Source organism: Gymnoscopelus microlampas (genome assembly GCF_963454915.1).
Source record: "Gymnoscopelus microlampas genome assembly, chromosome: 10".
In the NCBI taxonomy this organism is placed as follows: domain Eukaryota; kingdom Metazoa; phylum Chordata; class Actinopteri; order Myctophiformes; family Myctophidae; genus Gymnoscopelus; species Gymnoscopelus microlampas.
Window position 1 is genome coordinate 40650363 of NC_139947.1, and position 14206 is coordinate 40664568.

At 41.4% G+C, this 14206-nt stretch overlaps 1 protein-coding gene across 2 annotated transcripts in view; it reads left to right on the forward strand.

The window, feature by feature from the left end:
- Positions 1 to 3738: 3738 nt before the first annotated feature.
- Positions 3739 to 14206, forward strand: part of cables2b (Cdk5 and Abl enzyme substrate 2b) — a 30519-nt gene continuing 20051 nt past the window's right edge. For both annotated transcript variants that reach the window (XR_014601720.1, XM_084070325.1), the window contains exon 1: positions 3739 to 4455. Coding sequence is in view for 1 of the 2 variants with exons in the window: in XM_084070325.1 (XP_083926451.1) it covers positions 3779 to 4455 (677 nt within the window). In the remaining variant the exon portion in view is untranslated. The remainder of the gene's footprint in view (positions 4456 to 14206) is intronic.

Here is a 14206-nt window from a genome sequence, read left to right on the forward strand (position 1 = left end):
AGAGGGCATCTCAAGCCATTCTAATGTCTGACAGACAATGAAAATAATGGTATTTAGCAGATTTAGCACATGAGGTATAAGAGAAACCATTAGCAATAATGACCAGAGCTTCATTCAGAGAGAAGAGAAGATGTTTCAGGGGACAGAATACACAGGATCAGGAGAAGAGTGTTGTTGTAACCCCCCCCCCCCCCCCCCTCCACTGTACTGACCTGATCCAATTGGTATCATGACCTTGCCCATGATGCATTGCTTTTCTGCACTGTGATCAAGTGGGGGATGGTCCTGGAGAGAAAAAGAGGGAGGGGGCTATAACAAAGAGTGCAAAAGTGACAGAAGTAGCGAGAGATCACACAGGATTGTATCACCCTGCTTACTTAATGTGTAATTCAACAAAATGTGTGTATTGCTTGTGTTGTTAACTGTGTATGTGAAAGCATGTATGTGTGACAGGAAGGAAATACCAGTGGAAATTATGTTGTGGGTGTGCGCTCAGGCGCATGCGCACAAGCTCATGAATATGAGGCAAACTGATCCCTGACTTGGGTGCTGACTGTAATTGGTTAATTGCTTAAACACATAAACATGGACACACATAGAAACGCACGCACGCGCACGCACACGCACACACACACACACACACACACACACACACACACACACACACACACACACACACACACACACACACACACACTTCCTGCCTTGTTTTCTCTGTCAATGTTTGGAGCATTTTAGCTTGTCTGTCTGTCTGTCTGTCTGTCTGTCCGTAATTTGTCTTGGTGAGGTTGGTGAATATCATCAGAAATCAGAATAGATTGATTGATTGATGTACTTTATTTAGTAAGACATGAGAACAACAGTACATGGAAGTACAAATTCACAATACAAGGTCTACTAAACTGGAAGGCTCATAAAGCACTACGCTTGTTTAAAATGAGATCCCCACGCACACAAATCATGATGACATATAAGAGACAGACAGATATACACACTACTATACAGAACGTCATACAATCAGCTTACAGGTTACTGGTATGAAAAGTACAAAATATGTACAAGAGAATAAAAAAAATGAAAAGTTCGGGGAGGGGGGGGGGATATCTCACTTTGTATTTGTACAACTATTGACTAATATAATGATAAGCAATACAGTATGGTAATTAGAGATAGCTAGAAACTATATTTGACATACAATGTACACTGTAGTAATATAATAACAACAAAATACAATGTACACTATATGATTATGCAAGATTACTATACCCCTATCTGATATTGCAGGGATGGTGATGATGATGCTAAATAACATGGTCTGGATGATGGCAGGGATTACCGAGCACTAATCTGATGATCAACAGTCTATGCACTATACTCTAACCCTGACACACACACACACACACACACACACACACACACACACACACACACACACACACACACACACACACACACACACACACACACACACACACACACACACACACACACACACACACACACACACACACACACACACACACACACACACATACGCTGGTGGTCTCTGTTTTCCCAGGAGTGTGCAGCCCACTCAGCAGTGTTATGACTGCAGGTCCTCGGCACACTGGAACCTCACCAAGGCTTCATAACAAAGAGCCAACAGCCAATCCAGGCCAGCTCTGTAAACAAAAGGCTTATGTACAGATAGTTTGGCAATTATCATTTTTGCTGCAACACAAACATGTAGTCATGGATATTCCCCAATACAAAATGGTTTCCGCTAAATAAATAAATGTTTAGAATGTAGACAAACATTGGCCAAAACAATATAAACATTAGATTTTCAAGATAATATACATGGTGGAAACAGTGTATTTTCAGTGGACAAATTAAAATGTGGGTCAAATTCAGGCCAGGAATTTCATTATTTTAGGGGCAATGCCATTTGGCCTTGGTGTTTTTATTTATTGAAGGCCCAAATCCCAGGTCACGAAGCCCATCAAATAAAACAATAATTTAAATTTATTTCATCAAATGCATTTTTTACATTATAATAATAATTTAATTCCTCCGATAATATAATTATCAGAGGAATACATAAATAAGCAGTTCATTTTTCAAAATATTTATTTGGTATTTAAAAATTACCAATATTTTGAAACTCCTGTCTCAAATGTTCATGCCCAGCACTGGACTAATCAAGAGTCTATAGACCAATTATTTGTTTACTAACATTGAGCCTGGACGCACAGGTGATTGTTTCACGCAATCAATTCCCAACCTGTTTCGGGGTGCACTGGTTTCAGCACACCCCAACCCCCTCTTGTGTGTGTTGGCTAGTGAGACGCGTCCTAACGAGACCTGATATAATGGGTTTCGTTGCGCGCATACTGGCTGCACGCAGCCAGTATGACGTCGTCTGTTAAGGGGTCTATGGATTCATTTGAAGATGGGGAGGGGGGAAAGGGGATGGAATCTCAACAAAAGACACTGGAGTTTAAAACATGTAAACTGTATTGACAGGAAAGAATCAGGGGAGAAATGGTACAATCATCTGGGACAGTGTGTGTCATTTTTTGAGGGCCAGAACAGAAGGCCAAACCTAGGGACCACTTAGTTTTCATGGCCATGAATGGTCTCCATGAAATTCCTGCCCTGGGTCCAAAATATTTTTGTTCAATATATTTTGGTCTATTGTACTTTTAACACAATGTGAATTATATGTAAAATATACTTACTGTATCTTGTAAAATGTTTTGGAGCTTTTTCCTCCCCTATGTAAACACTATTGATATACCATATTTAAGTCACTGTCACTCATTATGGGCTACTACTACTACTTTTCTTTTTTTAAGGATTATTATTCTGTACATCAGGGGTCTTCTTCAACAGGGGGTCCGGGACCTCACCCCAGAGTTACAACAGGGGGTCGACCAAATCGTTGTGTGATAGGAGAGAAAGAGAGGGGGTGGGGAGCAGAAGTACAGAGTGAAAGGTCAAGGTTTAAGTGGTTCAATGTCTGAAAATACACATTAACATGTATCCAACATCCATGAAAAGGTTTAATCTGCAACACAATTTGATGCAATATATAGTGGGGGTCCCTGTCTGCTTAATCTCCCTCTCTCAGATAGGGGGTCCTGGCGGAGTCAGGTTAGTCCTGTCCTTGGGCTGAAAAAAACGTTGAAGACCCCTCACCATAGAGGTATAATATAACTAGAGGGAGGATTGCCCCGCCCCCAGCTATCATTTCAATGAATGTGCTCACTGGCGTTTTGAAGCACCCGGAAGCCTGCCGGAAGTAGAATTATTGAGACGGTTTTGGGTTGGCGTAAAGTTATGAGCATGCGCACTAGTGTCATTTTTGCGTTCTACGGCAGCCCGTGTGTCAAGGATTGAACGCGAGATATTTATGAAATTCACTGGAGATGCCTATGTATATGTAAATGCATATGTATTTATGTATAATATGTTTACATATTTATATCTCTATATATAAATATATATCAGTATGTTTTGCTCGCGCATGTATTTCTCCCCGCCTGCAGTTCCAGCTTTGGCCACTGGGGTGGCAGCTTCAAGATTTCTCAGCGGCTCTGGGGGCTTGCCCCTCACCCCTGCTGTACATTTACAACCATAACATCATGGCAAAACTTCCTCTACCTACGATTCTGGCTCTGGAGCCAATGAGAGGAGAGCAGAGGCGTGACCCAGTCTCGCGCCGTGTATCTTTTGACAGTAGTGAGGGTCTCGGGTTGTTATACTTCCTCCTCCTCAGTGTGACAGAGGGTGGGAGATGATGGCGGCCGCTGCTGCCTGCGCTCCGCACGGCAGCACCGCAGCAGCGGTATTAGCCGCCTCCGTCAACGGCAAGAAAACACACACTAACAGAGAAAACGCCCGGAGAAACCGTGAAAATTCGCGGCGGAGACAGGCAGCCCTCCTGTTTCTCAGCAACATTTCGCTGGACGGACGGCCCGTGCGAAGTAACAATGTGGTGGAGAATGGAGGAGGAAGCGGCGACAGCCACCACAGAGAGGTCGACTTCGAGGGAGAAGACTTCGGTCACGGTGCCGCCTCCTCCTCCTCGGCGGTGGCCGGGCTCCTCTCCCCGGAGACGGGTCTCGGGTACGAGACGTTCCCCGGCATCCTGTCGACCTCCGTCAGCTGCGGGAACGTGAACGCTGGCCATGTGTCCGTGTCGCCGCGGCTGGGGGGGCTCCTCAGCGTCCCCCCCATCCTCGTCCTCCCCTCGGACTCCGGGTTCAACGACATCGGGTCCGCGGAGGTTCTGCTGCCGGGGGAGCGAGGCTCCTTCTGCTCCTCCCAGGGCAACCTGCTGCTCTCCGCCTCGCCGTCCAACGTCAGCCTCCTGTCGCCCGCTGCGGGAGCCGGAGCTGTCCCCCCGCGGAAGTCCTCCACGCTGCTGTCCGTCCAGAGCTGTACCTCCGTCTCCTCTGAGCCCCGACAGAGGTGAGACTCAACGTTTATTTGTTTGTGTTTTCAGTGGGACTACTAGTACTAGTAACTTACACCAGTGGTTCTCAACCTGTGGGTCCAGACATCCAGGCCAGGGGGGTCCCCTCCCCTCATGATTTGGGGGTCCCCAGATGACAGTGAAGTGACAATTTAAGGACTTTTTAGACCTTTTTAATACCAAAAAAAAAGAGACCATTATTGCAGCAAAAGTAGTCATCAAACTATTCTATAAAAAAAACTGGTCAAACATTGGCCAAATTGTCTAATAATACAAGAAAGAGGCAGAAATTGTGAAAATAGCCGATTGCAAGGCGTTGTGAGCTTGTAGATCTGCTATTTTCACTCTATCTGTGGAAGCAAAAATGTAATGCCTCAACTCCTACATTCAAAGTGCTTATCGGGGTGGGGGGTCCACAGTTCAAATATGATTATTTTGGGGGGTCACAGCCTGAAAAGGTTGAGAACCACTCAGTAAAAAAGCTGAGAGTATACACATGAAATTGTTTAATTGGTACTCCCTCAGACGTTACAAATGGATACATTAATTAATGATTTTACTGTGTAGTAGAATAAATAATTCAGTGCTAAGCTGAATCTAAAATTATTTCAGTGGGCCTAGTAAATATACTGCATGCCTTCTCCCTCTGACGCCAGGGGTATTTGAGAGGGTCAATTTGGAGGAATTTAAACCAGCGAGGATGTGTACCATATTGAGATGCACTGGTACTAAAGTAGTTCAAAACACCAGCAGGAGATTTAGTTCTCCTCATAATATAATAGTCATGACTCATGACTCATGCCAACAATCTGATAGCAGTGGATACATTCACTCTTCATTCACAGCTCATTGAAGAGGTTATACAAAAATACAAATGTAGATTACATTCTAGATTCAAAATGTTGTACTAGTCTAGTATAGGCCTGTCACAATTATTACATAATCGTCTAATCGCAATTATTTTATATAATCGCAAATATTTTTGCATAATCGTCATAATCGTCTTAATCAATTCATGTTAAAAAATTTCATATTTAAAAAAAATAGTGGAAATAGCAGATCTATAAGCTCAAGATGCGTTTTGAGCTTATAGATCGGCTATTTCCACTATTAATGTTTATTTTTAAGTATAAAGTCATCAAATATGTGTTATTTGTCATATCTGCCCCGTGCAACTTTTGTTTCCAAAAGCCAAACAGAAATGTAATTTTTATTCATAATGTTCCATTAATTTTCAACGACAGAAACACAATTAAATTGTTCATCGCAATCATTTGAGTGATAATTAATCGTCAACTTAAATTTGTAATTGTGACAGCCCTAGTCTAGTATATAATAGGTTTTTTTTCTAAGTCTGATATTCTGGAAGGAGTGAATTATATGAAATATGTATCATCTCTCACCCGGACCATGACTGGCTAAAACATAATCCCCCCTCACCCATTTTAGTCCCACATCCATATTGTGATCAACCAAGGCTCTGTATATTTTGAGGATGTTGACCTAACAGTGTTTAAGGTTAGATTGCTTTTTATGATGGTTCATGGGAAAGACTAGAGTTTATCTTGTACTTAATAACCACGTCCGACCTAGAAAATTAATAATTTCAAGCTTTTCAGTTGAAAATCTGTTCTTAAGTATAAATTAGGCTCAACTGTGTCTAGCTGGTGTTTTCCACTGTTAACCAGACTGAGAAATAAACAGAGAGACACATGATGTGTTGGGGGAATTACTGCATATTCATGTATTTGTTTGGTCGGTGTAGACGTAGGGACTTAGTTGCTGAAGACTACGTGAATGTGCTTCTCTTAACAGGGAAGTGAGGCATGATGTGTGAGAACACTGTGTGTGTGTGTGTGTGTGTGTGTGTGTGTGTGTGTGTGTGTGTGTGTGTGTGTGTGTGTGTTAAGGCTGCAACTAACGATTAATTTCATAATCGATGAATCGGTCGATTATCTTAACGATTAATCGATTAATCGGATTATCGCACTTATTAAGCAATTACCTTATCATTTTGATTTTAGGTTGTTTTAGGCATGTTCTATCTAACAATAAAGACAATACAGATGAATAATTAATTTAAAAGTACATGTTATACAATTTTGCTCAGCTGCTGATTAGGCTACTACCTATAAAATATATAAATACATATCAAAATAAATAAAAGCCACTTTATGGTATATAAATACATATCAAAATAAATAAAAGCCACTTTATGGTAGCTTTTCTCTTCTTCTGACTGCTTGATTTGATTAAAAAACAACATATTTTAGGCTAAAGGGTAACAGTACAGGTAACAGTACAGTACTATACAAATGCAAATGTTTCATTAGAAAAAAATGGGATACAGGATAGGTGGGCACTTAACGGTCTTAAGTAATGTAAAGTATACTTGATGTGAACATGCATGGTACATCATTATCAGACTTAATGTTATCCTTCAACTTTTTGTTTATGACCCATATGGATATATAGGTTTTGTATCAATTTGTAGTTTTGTAATATTAGACCTTAACTGTCGAATGTTTAAGCATATTCTAATCATGTATACTTTACTTTACATTTTATCATTTATTTATTTTTACATTTTGGATAAAATAGCCAATTTTACATTGAATTAATTATTATATTAATGATATTCCATTATCGATTAATCGATTATCGATTAATCGATTATCAAAATAGTTGGCAACTAATTTGATAATCGATTAATAATCGATTAATCGATTAGTTGTTGCAGCCTTAGTGTGTGTGTGTGTGTGTGTGTGTGTGTGTGTGTGTGTGTGTGACTGAATTGGCAGTGTTTCAGACTTCGCTATCATTGCATGTGCGTGCGTGTGTGAATATGATATAACTGAGCTGGCAAGATTTCAGGCTTTGCTGTCTCTATGGTGTGTGTGCACAGTGTATGTGATGTACAGTAACTGGCAATGTTTCAGACTCTGAGGTCAACCCAGTGTGTGTGCGTGTGTGTGTGTGTGTGTGTGTGTGTGTGTGTGTGTGTGTGGTTAATCACAGATTGGCATGTCATTGTCTTGGCAGCACTACTAACCCAGAGGAAGAACGTGTCCTCAGGAGATAAATATCAGACAGGCTGCAAACAAAAACAATGTTTTTTAAACTGTTTGTAAAATACAAAGGACTCAAGAGACACAATGTATGAGGCATATTATAAATATAAAGATGAAACTGTCCACATGTATCTGAGTATCACAATCATTCACAATATTTTGAAAAATGTTATCAACATGTCACTGTGTGAATGTTGTGCAGGCCTTCCTAACGGCTGTAATGTCATGACTGAGTTGGAAAACCATTTTCTTTGTGCTGTATATAGCCTACTTCCTTATTTGACCCAAATGGACCCTTATTTGGTTACATTTTCTTTACTGTCGGAGTTAAATTAAGACGATCATTTTACTTTGTAGCCGTGATTGTCTTGCTCTGTGTAGTGTCTGTGACGTATCATGTATCAAGTTTTGCCAACCACTTTTTCATGGCTCTGTGGTGTAACTACACATAACCATATAATATTTTTCTACATTTCCAGCAGCCAACAGTGGTGAGGACCAAAGCTCAGCATGTGTACAGTCTTGCCAGCCTCTTTGGATTGGCAGCATTGTATACAAACACTTTTACAACACGCACTCTTTTCCAGAGACCATTAAAATGAGTGAGCAGCACACATATATTTATGTGTCGTCATGGACAATATGGCCAGGATTTATAGTTCCGTAGTGATAAAAAATAAAACTCATAAATACCACACTCAGGGCACACTGACTGTGTCACCCCTGTGCTGTACTGTAGCTGCAGTGCTTTGGAGGGATAGGGATTGCATTGATGGAGGCGTTCTCTCAGTTCTGTTTCTCACACAACAGATTCTGGTTCTGTCGCAAATATGAGTCAAATCCTCTTTTCGCATGTTCAGTACTGACTTGTTGAACACGGCTCATTTCCATCATGATGATTGAACCAACCATCACTAACAAGCAAATGGCTTTGTTTTGTTTTTAAAGGGGATGTCACTCTGGTCTGTTGAAAGCTCGATAGCTGAAATGTAATTTGCAAAAAGCAGGCCTCACTTATGTGAAAATGTTTTGGTGTACAGACTGCAGAGTCCCCTTTTGCCACATTTAGTATTTATTCACTGATTCACACCTAATCCAGTCTGGAGAGCAGTACTCCGGGCCGTTGGTTTTCAAAGGTCACGGTCTGCTTAATGTTAGTCAAAATAATTCCACCTTAAAAACACCAATGAACAGTATACTGTCCACCAGTGAGTCAGCAACTCTGAGGTCAGTTTTGTCATTTTAAGAGCTTGGACATTTCGCTGCTTCTTAGCTGTGTAGTGGGATGGTGTAATGTAATGGTGGCTGTCCAACCATCACCAACCTGTTGAGTTTGTTTGCTTTAGTTTTATTTGGTATAGTTTTGTCACTGAAGCTATAAGGGCATACGCATACGACCTACCTCCCATGTTACATGTCGTCATTTAATGGAAGCTTAAACATCTGAACCCTAGGGTGTCCCTGTTCAGTGGCGAAAAATAACGGGCAAAAATAACAGATCTACAAGCTCACAACTCGTAGCAGCAACGCAGTGCGTTGTGACGTGAGCTTGTACATCTGCTATTTTCAGTTTGTCATTGGAGAGACACACACACACACACACACACACACACACACACACACACACACACACACACACACACACACACACACACACACACACACACACACACACACACACACACACACACACACACACACACACACACACACACACACACACACACACACACTCTCTCCCGGCACATTGCTGAGACACTGTAGAGCAAATAGGAAGTATTATATCAGAGTTGGGGTGTGGAAACGTTTAGTCTCACTTGTGTGCTTAGTGTCTCACCAAGGGAGTGTCAACAAACAGCCAACTCTGTGCTCTGTTCTTCATAGCAGGTGTCTTGAGAGACTGTCTCTGTGAATTAGATTAGCCTATATGTAATGGTGTGCAGGGTTTTTAGGCAGAGGTGCTATTTCATGCAGCAAACCCATGCATTTAATTTGTGAGGCTATTGTTTAAACCTAGTAAGTAGATCTAAAAAGTAAAGATGCCACCAGAGGATCTTTGTGGCAATGCAGCAATGTGAGACACATTGTCAGTAAAGTGGCAAAAATAACTCTCCTTAAAGCACAATGACACTTTGGTAGAGGTTTGGGTTGTGTAGTTACCTTGCCATAATGTAATTCCGAGGAACCCAAGGGAGTGCGGGGCCCAGCGTGTGAAGTCGATCAGATCAACGCCAGCGGTTATCCAGAACCGCCGATCAGACCAATATGCCAATATATGGGCACGTACTAATGACCTCAGGGATATCCATGTGGGCATAAAAGGGACACGGACAGACAGATACAGAGATCGCCATATACGGTCATAAAATGGACACAGACAGACAAACAGGTACAACTGGTACTCTGACGATGTGTACAACGGGTATTGCATTACCGGGTGGGGCATGCATTCCCAATCGATATTATCCAGAGTAGTCATTACTCATTACCAAATGGATCGCCCCCGTTTCAGCTTGACCTACATTATAATTTTGAATCAGTTAAAGTGATGTTTGTGATTCGTACGCATTCAATGCAGCAGTTATAACCAGTTGGGGTTGTCTCGTCTGTACACTCAGTGGTCATGTTATTAGGCTCACACACCTACTACCAGGCAGGTACAACCCTGATTTGTACACGCATCCTTTTCAAGGTCAATGAGTCGTGTATTCAGAGATGCTGCAAGCTCATCTTATGATACGTTAGGTTGTAGATCTGCTGTTTTTGCCGAATGCACACCGCTGTGTGTGAGTTATTTGTGCACTTGTAGCCTTTCTTTTAGCTTTCAAGAGACTGACCATTGTCCTCTCACCTTAAGAAGGTTGGTTTAGGCCTATAGATTCTCAATAAACTCTACAAACTGTACAGCAGTGATTCTCAAACATTGTAATTTCAAAGGACCACAATTTGGTATGCATTAGGCCACACTCCACAGACCCCCATTTGATACACGTTTCTTTTTTATTTATTTTTTTATCTAGGACCCCAATGTGCACTGTAAAATCCAGTGTTAATTGAACTCTCTGACATTGTACAAATGGAACAAATGGACCCGTAAGTGTCCTTTTCCGGCAGTCTATTTGCTTCCAATTGTACACTCTTAGAGTTCCCTTAACCCATTTAGACCTGTTGTAACCTATACGTTGTTATACCTTTCAATCCGGGAGCCACCTCTTTGTCTCATTAGTTGTTGCTATACATACAGCAGCATAATTCTTTGTTTTTTGAGCAAGAATTTGAACGTTTTCAGAAAACTTGGGTTAGGTTTTAGAAGGCGTTTTTAGAATCTGACTCGGGTCTAGTTCCCCCCAAAAATTACTTTTTTTCTATCGATTAGTCACCCCATGGAGAATTCATGGAGATTTTTTAGTTTTTGTCGCATTCCTAAGCCAATAATTTGATGACCAGCGGACCGGTAGGAGACACAAAGGAGACTCTTTGTGTGTCCTACCGGAACCCCTGCCGGTCATCAAATTATTGGCTTAGGAATGCGACAAAAGTTCAAGTCTCCACGGGGTGACTAATCGATGGAAAAAAAGTCATATCGGGCGTGAACTATCCCTTTTAATGTCAATTTGGTTCACACACCTATGAATCATTTAGCTGGGGAACCCCCTCAAGGACACCTGGGGGTGCCCGAACCCACATTGAGAACCAGTGCTGTACAGGAGGCTAGCTCTTAAAGGACAACTTTGGTTTTTTACAACCAAGGTTTATATTTTAGCTTGTAATTAAAGTCAATAAATGATGAGTATGATTTTTTTTTCATTTACTGCTTTCAATAGTTTTAGCATTTTTTGCGATATTTTTTACAGTGGGCGGGGGCATTCTGTCCGCTGGCTAAATATGCCTTTTTTACACAATAAAAAAGGTTCGGCTGTCTGAGATGGCCAGATGTGAGTTATTGGGGGCTAGAAGAGCTACTGTAAATAATAATAAAGAAAACGCGGGTTAATGTGTTAAAAAAATACATATTTAGCCACCGGACAGAATGCCCCCGCCCACTGTGAAAACACTGTAAAAAAGATTGTGAAAATTGCTAAAACTATAGAAAGCAGTAAATTTAAAAAATTTAACACTCATCTTTTATTTACTTTAATTACAATCTAAAACATAAACATTGGTTGTAAAAAACCAAAGTTGTCCTTTAACGACTCCCGAGATGCTGTACCACCCTGGCCTGTCATGCTTCTCACTATTAGCAACACTCATCATTGTCACTTCAGAGCTTCACCAGCCAATAGGGGTGAAACACAGGCGGGACCAGAGAGGAGTATCAACGGTCTGTTTGTCTAGCAAACATGAAGAAACGTAATGCTCGATGCTGATGCTAATGTTTCTATTTGAGAACATGTTGTCACAAAAAGAGGTCTATGCCTTTACAGGCATGCAGTGGAGACGCAGACTAACCCTGTAGCCTCTATTGACCGCTGTACTATACTCAAATTTGAAGCTCTGTTTAGTTAAGTGACTGACTAACTGTAAAGGGGCTGACTGACTGAAAAGTGACGGCCTGATTGACGGCTCAGGCTGACTGGCTTGATGACACACACACACACACTCACTCACACTCACACTCACACTCACACTCACACTCACACTCACACTCACAAACACACTCACAGGCACACAGAGTTACATGGTGCAATCAGATGGCATGGAGGAAACCAACTGTGTTAAGACCTGTGTAAGCGGGTTAACCTTCAGAGTTTTGCATGAAATGTACAAACGTGTAGTCAAATAATGGTATGCTTTGTTGTTTGTTCTAGTATCACCGCCTGAAGCACATCTAGATAACTCAAATAGACACTCACCCTGTCGCTCTGTATTTCACTCTTAGTTTCACAATAACACACGCACACATGGCTATCATGTTGTTGCTGGTCGTCCTTGATTGGAAAGCACTTTGGGTCAACTGCTGTTGTTTTTAAATGTGCTATATAAATAACACACACACACACACACACACACACACACACACACACACACACACACACACACACACACACACACACACACACACACACACACACACACACACACACACACACAGCTAATTCCTGAATGTGAACCTCAGTGTAACTGTTAATCTGAATTGTAACTGTTAATCTGTTAATCTGAGTGATGTAACATCTAGCAGATGGATTAGCCCAGATTATGACAATGCTCACTGGACTGTCTAACCCCTGTGTGTGTGTGTGTGTGTGTGTGTGTGTGTGTGTGTGCAACCCAATTGTGTGCGTGCTTGTGTTGTGTGCGCGAGATGACTGAGATCCTTTGTTATGTACTCAACTGCCCATATGTTTAATTATGCAACTCTCTGTGCATGTTAGCTGTGTGTGTGTGAGAGACAGAGAGAGAGAGACACGATTTGGCCAGTTCAGTGTCAGTCAATGTCAAAGGCCTGCACAGCTTGTCCCTCCAAAACATACCCATCACAGTACTGTGTCTGTGTCTATTTGTGTCCATGTGTACCCGTCTCGATACCTGTGTGCATGTGTGTGTTTTAAGGATTTTGTCAGTGACATTTAATCTATAACGACCCTACTCAATGAAAACAGTGTGTGTGCTTTTGTGCATGCGTGTCTGTTAAGGATTTAATTCACAAGGTATTTAAGACAAGCCGTGTGTGTGTGTGTGTGTGTGTGTGTGTCTGACGTCAGTTTCTCAGTAGAGTGACTGCTGACCCTATAAAGCCTCTTAGATCAGAGGGAGAGAATGAAGCGGAGGTAGAGAGGCAGAAATAGGGTTGTGTTGATAAGGACAGATAAGAGACAAATAAATGAAGCGAGAGTGAGCTTGAAGGACGCAGAGAGAGGGAGGGAGAGAGATTAAAGAAGGGGCTTTGAAGGACAGTTTGAGAGACAGTTGAAGGAAGACAGAGAAACAGAGATGATGTATGCCAGCTCGGTGTGTTTGTACTTTCTATTCTGAGCTAAAACACACTCTCTCTATTTATAGTTGAACTACTATGGGAACAGGAAACGATAAACAACCAGACTGATGAACTGACAGACAGACAGGGTCCCACATAAATGATGTCAGAGAGAGAGAGACGGACAGAGAAACATAAATAATCAACTTTATTTATTTATGTATTTTTTATGTAATCTATTTATAAGACACAGACAGAGTAAGATATGAGACTTACAGACAGACCGACAGATACTGTACACCTGTCCAAGTTAAGGCTGCTTTCAGTAGATCGTGAATGTAGAAAAACAGAGAGAAGAGAAGGGGGAGCATGTGGATTAATAAAGGGAAATAAATAGAAGTGTACGGTAACAAAGTGAAATATTCAAATATGGAGAAAGAGGAGAGGGTGAGGAGAGTTAAAATGCAGAAACATAGCTTTATAAGAGATAAGGAATAGTGCATGAGAGTGCAATCATGATAAAAGTAGACTTCTAGTCACCAGCCAGTGGTTACTTACTATTATTTTAAACTGGAGCGCTGAGACTACATTGTGTTTGTATTGTTTGTTCTATTCTATTATTAGCCTCCTTTATCCCTCACTCATTTGACGTTTTCACCAGCCCTCTGCCCAGCTGAATACATTTAGCCTTTTCCCCTGCTGGAAATATCTGACTCCTCTCTCCTGTCGCACAGATCCAAGGGGGAAAAAAACTGTCATAGT